Genomic DNA, 9,527 nt, shown 5'->3' with positions numbered 1-9,527 from the left:
GGTGGAGGAGAGCCAGACAGGAAGATGGGAATGGTGATAGTGATGCGGTGCAAGGGAGCACGGAAGTGCAGTGAAAATGGTAGGGGATCTAAGTGAGGACTCTGTTTACAGTCCTTAAAAGTATATCCTCAGTAGTTCAACAATTTTAAATACACAGCCAGATATATGTATGTTTGTATATTTTCATATACATATTTGATAAAGGGTGGCTTTGGAGTCATTTGGCTGAGAGCATGTCATGTAGCTGCAGTGTGCTTCATTCAAATCTGACCCAGAAACCTTGTCGCTTTGTCACCTCTCCCAGTTGAAACTATCTTGTAAAAAAAAGTCAAACTACCAAGAAAGAAAAGCAAACAGGAGGGGCAAGCTGAGTTGGAGATGTACATTCAGAAGAAGCAAAAGTCAAAAGTCAGATATATAGCACGGGGGGGCAAAACACACTAACATTCATTTTACACAGTCTGAACAATAGTGGTCAATTGTCATGCAGCAGGTGGACACACACATCTCAAAGGAGATTGCTGGGGATTTGAGACTCTCATATATCCCTCTCACTTACATCAACACACACATACAGACTTACACATTATGCATAGAACCTGTCTGGTCTAAGCCCACCCCAGTGCACAATAAGACACATACCATGAAGGCAGAAATAAAGACACACATACAGAGCGCCCCTTTTTTTCCTCATTTTGTCAGTAGCACATTTAGCCTTAGTGCTGATGACGGCCTTAATTGTTGAATAAATCTGCTCCTCCTCTGTCATTGACATGTTAAGGTTTGGTGTAACCTAACTAGTCTCATTAGTGGTGGCAATTAGAATGTAAAGGTTGCCCCAGCATTTACATGTTTAGCCTTTACTTTAACTATCAAGGCCCATTAATGAGAGTCTTGTTGCCCATTAAGAAGTGTTTGTGCATTTACCCTTTTCCCAAGCTAACTAGCCCCCTTAATCAGCCCAGTAATGAGGAAACATCCTCTCCACAGCAGCAGTCAATAGTAATCACTGTTTACTCTGTTTCAGTGGGAGATACATTGGTTTCTGGGGCACTGTAGCTGTTAGGTGGCACTGGAGCAAGAGAAAGAAGGTTTTTGGTTCACACCTCAACACAGCTCCTACTATAGATAAGTAAAACCTTGACTCTGCAGTTGTCCAAAGAGTCCTAACAAATCCATAACTGTTCTTTGCTTTGAAATGAGTGGAAACAAAATTACTGAGTGGGCAAAATGAGCAGAAAGTGAGGAGTGAAGAGAACAAGAAGAAATAGGTACGATTTAGGCATTCAATAAAAACATGGTTGAAAAACAGCAAAGTGTGTCTGTGTATATCTCCAGCTATAAGTTTTCTCTTTATGTCTTTATGTGAAACAATGTGTAGCTGTCTCACAGGTTGACTGACCAATTGCCGGCTGATGTTTTTATCTGAAATGAAACCTCTCTTTCTGTCTTCTTCCAACATGTCTACATGCCACAGGCAACATTGAGTACAGCTGTCCAGCCACCAACGAGTGCGAGATCACCAAGAGGAGACGCAAGTCGTGCCAGGCCTGCCGCTTCATGAAGTGTCTGACTGTGGGCATGCTGAGGGAGGGTAAGGGAAAAGGTCTCTTACTTATGTTTCTCTGTTAACTGTGCTACATGTAGCATTTTAAAGCCGATAAAATGTTTTTTATTCACTTGATAGAACCCAGCACTAATGTGATTAGCACTTCTGCCGACCTAGGTACGGCAATTTCTAATTTTGCAAGTGATCTGCTAGACTGATTTACAGTGCACAGAAATAAAGTATTAGGGAACAACATGTTCAAAATGGCTGCAGGTTCTCTTCATGGCACATGTTGTGATAAACGTTAAAACCGTGTCAAACCTGTTAATCCTAGCCAAACTGTTAATAAATGTACACACAGGGATGCTATCCTTTTTGGGGCAGGCAAAGGGGTTTATGGGAAATATGGTCAGTTTCATAACAATGCCACAGATATGGGCCAACTTCAAACATGGATATCAACATAGAACAATGCTACATGTGCCACTTACAAGAAATTGTTAATGCTCCTATATACAGTTCTACATGTGTACTTCTATATGCAAAATTATATTTTTAATTGCATTTGTTGTCTTTTCACTTCTCCTACCCCTTTCAGTCTCTCTTTTTAAACATTTACAGCTTAGCTTCTATTTTTTCTGACTCTTTATTTTTTATCTCGCTAGCACATAGCACTGATCTACATTCTTCTCCTTTCCCTGTGGATGTTCACCTTTCACTTCAACACACACACAAGTTGCATTAAATTGTTTTTGAGTCCACTTACATATACAAAGACACTTCCTGACTGTGAGTATATCCTTGGTTTAATTTATAACTAAATGAGATAAAGATAGAAATTACTAGATAAGTGTGACACTGACACTAAGGGCCCTGTATTGCATCAAATGCGTGGTGTGAGGCAAGAGTAGTGCATCTGTGCTTGATAATTTCCTACCTGCACAATTACCATTTTCATGACATCACATCACGTTGCCTTTTTATCAAGCAACAACCTGTTAACTTCATGCCAGCAGGTGTGTCCAGATGAAAATGGGATGTGTCCAGGTCAATTTTGGGTGCGTTGGTAATATGAGGGCACACAAAGTGACCAAGTCTGTGGCCAACAGTCAAATGATCACTGCTAGTTAATGGGCTCTTTAACCGTATTGTGATGCGTACCTGTCTAGGTGCGTGCACAATGCTCATGCACTGTGCTTGTTATACCCTGGGACGTGCTGCGCAGGACATGCAAAACTTAAAAAATTAAAAGATGACATTGTGTTCATTGGATGTTGTGCACAGCAATATATGTATTTCTAATAAATATTACACCTGGTTCACCTCAGGCAGCTGTGGAGGGTTGGGGAGGATTGAGGGCATTCCTTAAATGATTTGCTCACACACCTTCACCTCGCACATGAGCAGATCTGTTTCCTCAGTGCAAAATCTTACCGACATCCAGCTTGGCCAGTCTACCTGTATGCTAGTAATCTGCACTGAAACTCACATGTTTCTTAAAGGGGATGTGAGGTCACACACTGATTGAATAATTGCATGTTACACCCAAAACACGCCCCTGTTTTAACGAGGAGATCAAGTTCAGCCCTTTTGCTACTTGCACGGGCACTTGAACCTTTTGCTCATCAAATTACCGAAATGAACATGGACACACCCAAACACCACCTGCACCAATACATCTGGATCAGATGCCGTGGAGTGGTGAAGAATGGTAAAAAAAAACAACAAGATATTATCTGCCCCCACACCACTTTGATTAAATACACTCTCTCATTTTCCCACTCCCTTGTTGCATCTGCCTCTTACTCCCCCTCTTGTCTGCCCACCTCTGACCTTTCTACTCCCATTGCACTTCCAACGATGAAGGAGGGAGAGGAGTGGTGAGGGATGAAGGGGAAACAGAGAGTGAGAGAGGCAAAGTTGGTGGGGGCAGGTGGGAGAAAACAAGGGGGAGGAAGGGAAGGAGAAGAGATTGATTTGTAGGAGCAGAGGAGAGTGACCAGGGGAGGATGAGAGGCAGGGGGGAGGGTGGAGTGAAGCCGAAAGTGTGCGAGAGAGTAAAGAGTAGAGAGGAGGGTCAAGGTTGTAATTGATGGGAGACCTGGCCACCGCCCCCTCCCTTACAGTGGTCAGGGAGCGTGCTTCTACCAATGCCTGCCAGCCCTCCCTCCATCCATTCCTGTCTTCTCTCCCTTCAGTTCTCCCACTCACTATTATTGTACTGTTTCTGTCGCTTTTCACATCTTTAATCCATCCATACTCCTCTTCACTCGCTGTACTCTCCATCCTGTCGGCACCGTGACACCCTAACAGCTTAAAATGGGTTTAGCAAATAACAAATCCCTTGCAATGTTGGTAACACAACAAGCTTATGTTACAAATAAAACTAATATTTGATTTAGATAAGGGCATAAATTTACACCATGACAAATTTGTAGATTCACTGGAGCTTGTCCCTGTCTCCAAACACTCATGGTTCAGTTAGTTTCCTCAGTCAAGCTTCACAAGGACATACCTGTGTTGTACCATGGAGATCTACAGTGCATTGTGTTTATTTAGCATTTTATGATGGCTTGACAAAAGCAGCTGTAGGTGTAGATAAAAAACGAGTGATGCACTGTTAACGCGATACACACTCCTGTGGACCTCATTTGCTTGGTGCATGATTATTAAATGCAGTGATTACATTACATTTTTGTGTTGTTAACAATTAATCATTTATAAAGTTATATGCAAATAAGTCTAATTGTGTAGATGAATAGAAAATAACTAGGCACCTCTCAGAGATCCCCCTGCAGTTTTATTTTAAGATTTTCAGGGGGTTCAAGCTGTCAGTCAGGGGTCTAAGACCTCGGAGACCCCCTGGTTCTTGCACACTGCTTGGAGCCACATCACTGCCTCCAGCAACACAGCAACACAAATTTCACTTTACTGCAAAATGTGTGCTCTTGCACACACACAAACACCTACACAAGCACACCCACACACTCCTAACAAGCTGCTGTCGTAGCATTTGTTCTCCCAGTTGATCTGACGTAGGCAAAACCTGTGTCTCATCTCCTGTTTTGTCTAGCATATAAGTGTGTGGACACAAACACACACGTGTAAGCACATGTATTATTGGCAGCTCCAGCAGTCTCACAGTTTGCACAGCTCAGACTGAATCCTCCTACTCGAAACAGAAACCAAATCACCCCCTCTAAACTCCAAAGCTGCCATTTGCAGGGGATTGTTGTTTATTGTTGATGTCGTGTTTATATGTGTTGCAGTGAGTGACAGAGAAACTTGGAAAGGGAATGAAAAGTAGACCCGGAGAGGTTGATATGCTGTAGGTTTTAGAGATGTATTATAAATGTTAGGGAGGTGGTTTTACCACCCAAAGAGAGAGCAGAAGTTGCACATTGGGTCTTAATAACCAAAAATCAAACTATTCATTTTAATGTAAAGGAATGCACTGTGTGTGTGTATGTGGGTGTAAAGTGAAGTGATGTAGTTTAGAGTTTTGTGTTTGCATGTTTCCATCCTCAGCAGGCAAACAAAAAGCTGCCTTTTGTTGCTGCTGCTTCCCTGCTCCACACACATACATCATGTACACACACACACACACACACCTAGGGCTACGTATATATACATCAACATGACAGACCACAGCCACCCCATTTGTTGTGCTGGGTGTGGATTTAATACAGGGGGTCCCGCTCTACATATGAATAAGGGTCATTTGGAAAATTGGTACATCCATTTTCTTATATTTTCACATTTTCACTCTTTGGGATTTTTTTTATTGCACAGCTATACAAAAGACTAAACATATTTCTTCACCTTTGCTTCATTCCACTGAAGGTATTTGTATACAATATTTTATTTACTGACTTTTTAAAAGAACTAGTGCATGCTATGAATATATCAAATATCTCCTCAAGCATACAACTCAAACCTACAGTATGTCACCATTGTCCCTGAGGAGGACTAGAAGAAGATCTAGTTAGTAAATTAATTTACCATTTAGTAACTTCACATAGTCATGTAAAATCTTCAAAACTTTGTCTTGTTAGCAAAGAAACTGAGTTAATGAGCTTCTTAAAAGAGATATTTAAAAAAAAAAGTCTTTACATTGAACAACATTTTACAGTGGACTAATAACACATGGTTTTGTAAAGCCTAACATCCAGTACAACAGATGACATTCCTGGTTCCGCATTTTATCACACTGGACTAATAATTCTTTGCACGCAAACACTTACTGTGTTGGATGTCGACTTTCTGGGTGTAAGCATCATTGCACCAGCTGCATAGATGATAACGGTAAGTGGCTAGATCAGTTAGCATCAGGGCTAACTGTGGTTGTCAGGGGCTAGCTCACGGGAGAAAGGTGAAGATAAAGTGATAAAAGTGCAGAGAGAGTGGGGTGGAGGACATGGAGTAGGGGCTGTGCGTGGATGCCGTAGTTTACCCCTAAGGGCAAGATCTGCCTCATATTAACTTTGTTGCCCTGGGAGACAGAGAGGGTGAGATGAAGAGCAAGTGAGGCAGCAAGAAGTGTGTGTGTGTGTGTGTGTGTGTGTGTGTGTGTGTGTGTGTGTGTGTGTGTGTGAGAGAGACAGAAAGAGAGGGGAGAACAAGAGGCCAGAGGGTCAATAAACCAACTCAGAGTTGAGCTGTTTCTCTGAAACACACACCTGATCATGCACATACACACACATGCACCTTGTCCAGGTGGGATATTATGTTTTCTCACCCCCTACTGTGAGGAGGAGAGGAGTGAACGAGTGGAGGGTAAACTGAAGGAACGAGTGAATATGAGGCACCCACCCACCAATATGTAGCAGCTAATTTCTGGAGCAAGGCAATTAAAAGGCCTGACTGTATTATGAGAACTTCCCCTCTGGCAATGGCTGTCTGTCCATTTTTAATGAGGTCATAATGATGCGTCAGCTGAAGACCGAAAGGTTACGGGGCGGAGCTTAAATCTGCATAGAGAGAGGGGAGAAGGGAGTGAGAGAATCGGTGTAATTGCAGGTAAAAGAATTGATGAAAAATAATGAAACAGGCAAAGTTTGAAAATGTGTTTTGACAAATGCACCAGGAAATGAATTTTAACTTGATTGTGTTTATTTAGTACATTTAAATCTGCAAACAAGCAAAGGTAATAACACTGTAGCTGTCACAGTGATTTCTGGTCACACAGTTGGCAAGGAAAGACAGAATTAATACATTCAACATCAACAGTAATGCCCACAATTGTCATGAACAGAATATAAAATACAGATCAAACACCAGAACATGAAAGGCTTTGGCCGAGGCACACAGCCCCAGAGCCAGCACTATGCACTGTGCATGTATACTGTACATATGGCTGTACTGACAGGTTTGCTCCCTTACAACATAGCAGCTTTGATGATGGCACGTCTGATGAATCGTGGTTAAATAGACAGAATGTGTTGAATCCAAACCAAAGCCTCTATCTCTATAATGCCGTAAACAGCCAGCTGGTTTCAGATGGTCGTCTACTAGAGAGAAAGGTCCAAGGACTGCAAATATAAACCTTGGCACACTGCCCCACACATGCACACACACCAACTGCCTGTGCCAACCTGGGCCGTGCTCTCCACCGCCTCTATGACTCTAATGAGTGAGATTGGGTGGAAGGCCCCAGTCTGTGTGTGTGTGTGTGTGTATACATCTGGTGGTGTGTGTCATAACTCTATGATCCTGACTGCTGCTATCCTATCTCCACACACACAGTCATACACACCACTACCATACAATGTTTTGAGCACATTTCTTTAAACACAAGTGATTAAAAAGGTAATAAAAAAAGAAGATGAAATTACGAGGAACAAGTGATTTGAGGGACAGTTGGTAAATGAATAGTAAAGGAGGAGAATACAAGAGGAATGCAGAGGATGACTAGAGGAGAAGAGAGCAGGCGATGGAGAGGTTAGGGAAATAGAGGAGGGGAGAGCCAGACAACTGGTGGCGTCTGGTGTTCCCCCAAGGGATACTTGTAGCTAAATCTGGCCCAGTAGCGTCTGTCCTAAGTGAGTGTGTGTGAGCGTTTGTGTGCGAGTGGCATCTGGTTGCGTCCCAGCTAGAAAGGAGCGATAATGGAAATGCTGTGAGGAGAGATGCGCCTAAGTGATGCGCTCTCTTTCACATACGCTTACTTTATGTTTGTCTTGAGAACAGATGAGAGGCAAGGAGGAGGAAGGCGGCTGGAAAAACAACACATCCAGGCACATTGAAGTGGCATAGAAGGGATGTGAATAAGTGGGATGAATTGTGATTGTGTGTATTAGTATCTAACTGCTCTAATTAAACTGTCTGGGCATAGTCATTTATTTAACAGAATGTTTTACATATTGTTTTCAGCTGTATTTATCTGCAGTGCTTTAATCAGACTCTCAAACTAATTCCACAAAAAATCTCTCATGTGCCACATTTATAATAAATGTGAATGTGGTGCTTTGCCTTCGAGTAAATTTGGAAATAATGAGTGAAGATTTAAATAAAAATACTCGAGCAAGAAAAATAAACAGATTATTGACATACACAACTCAGAAATGTTGTGTGTACAGTAGTTGGATAAATATATTAAGTATTTAATTAATATTTAAAAGAAAAAAGCAATTTATTGGGAAAAGGCAACACTTTTCAGGGACCTCACACGGTCTCACACACATGATCACATTCACAAACACACACATGCAAATTCACAGGGCAGCGACAGCCACCTGCCCACTGCCTCGGGCAGTGCTGTTCTGATCTGTTCTGGTCTAAACAAACATCACTGCATGACACTGCACACACTTTCCTCATAACCTCCCCCTCCACCACTCACGCTCTCTTGATTTTTCTTTTTTCACAGAGAATGTGAAGGCATGTCACACCGTGTTAAATGTTGGGATGGGGGCGCCATTATTCGTGTATTTACCTGTATATGTTCTTTTGTGTGGCTAAAAAGTTGTTTAAATCCTTTAGATCTCATTTTACTGACTGTGGTAATTCAGCCTGAGCTGAAGGAAGAAACCATCCTTGTGTCTGGTTGTCGTGGCGTACAGTGACCTGTATAGTTGTTTTTGGCGGCCTGTTTTCATTTTAGTTTTAGTCTAGTCTTTGTGTGAAGCTGTCATTTTAGTTTTTATTAGTTTTAGTCAATTCATACTCTTTTTAGTCTAGTCTAGTTTTAGTCGACGAAAACTGATGACATTTTAGTCTAGTTTTAGTCAATGAAAATTGTATTTTAGTCTCTTTTTAGTAATGCAATTCTATTTAACCCAGTCTATAGAGTATAAGTACCTAGTAGTATAGATGAAACCAAACGTTTCTTTTAGTCAAACCCATTTCAAACAAGGTTATCTTATTATATTATTGTTACCTTATAGACTCAAGAGTATCCCTTTCTCTGTGTCAGACTTAACTTTGTTTGTTGTCGTCTTCTCAATAATGCCGCGAGTGGGGGTTAAGGAAGTGATGTCGCCTGCATCTGCGCAGTGCGACGCGTCTGATGCAGCCCCTGAAGCGAGACACAGGAAACAGAAATACTGCAAAATAATAATAATAACATGACTAAACGAGATGAAATAACATTATAACATTTCGTCTTGTTTTTTATCGTCAACAATATTGCATTATATAGTAGCGTCCCGCAGGACACAAGGAAGACAAGGACATACCTGTGTTGTACCTTGAGTGCCGACGAATAGTTGCTTTTTTATTAACTCCACACAACCGGTTACTGTTGGCCAAAACAACAGCCCAACAACAATAAGAAAAAGAAACAACCTGCTAACACCGAGACTGCTCTAGGGGACCTTTGTGTGCGGTGCAGGGGTCACAGCGGCGGCAAAAGTCCTCGACATCTCTCCGGAGCCGGCCCCAGTAAAATCCCTGCCGGAGTCAATGCAGGGTTTTCGAGACCCCAAAATGTCCTGCCCCGGTAGCTCCATGACAGGCTTCCCACACTGACTCTCTCCGT

At 42.0% G+C, this 9,527-nt stretch overlaps 1 protein-coding gene across 9 annotated transcripts in view; it reads left to right on the top strand.

The window, feature by feature from the left end:
* The window catches only part of esrrga (estrogen-related receptor gamma a), a 159,703-nt gene that overhangs the window by 98,754 nt on the left and 51,422 nt on the right, over positions 1-9,527 (top strand). For 6 of the 9 annotated variants that reach the window (XM_020589918.1, XM_020589923.1, XM_020589920.1 and 3 more), the window contains one exon: positions 1,478-1,606. In XM_020589918.1, coding sequence (XP_020445574.1) covers positions 1,478-1,606 — 129 coding nt within the window. Of the gene's footprint in view, positions 1-1,087; positions 1,272-1,477; positions 1,607-9,527 lie in introns of those variants that run through there. The other 3 variants (XM_020589921.1, XM_020589919.1, XM_020589925.1) reach the window with 2 other exon arrangements.

Source organism: Monopterus albus, unplaced genomic scaffold (genome assembly GCF_001952655.1).
Source record: "Monopterus albus unplaced genomic scaffold, M_albus_1.0 scaffold10.1, whole genome shotgun sequence".
Classification (NCBI taxonomy): Eukaryota; Metazoa; Chordata; class Actinopteri; order Synbranchiformes; family Synbranchidae; genus Monopterus; species Monopterus albus.
This window is presented reverse-complemented; position numbering and strand designations above follow the sequence as displayed.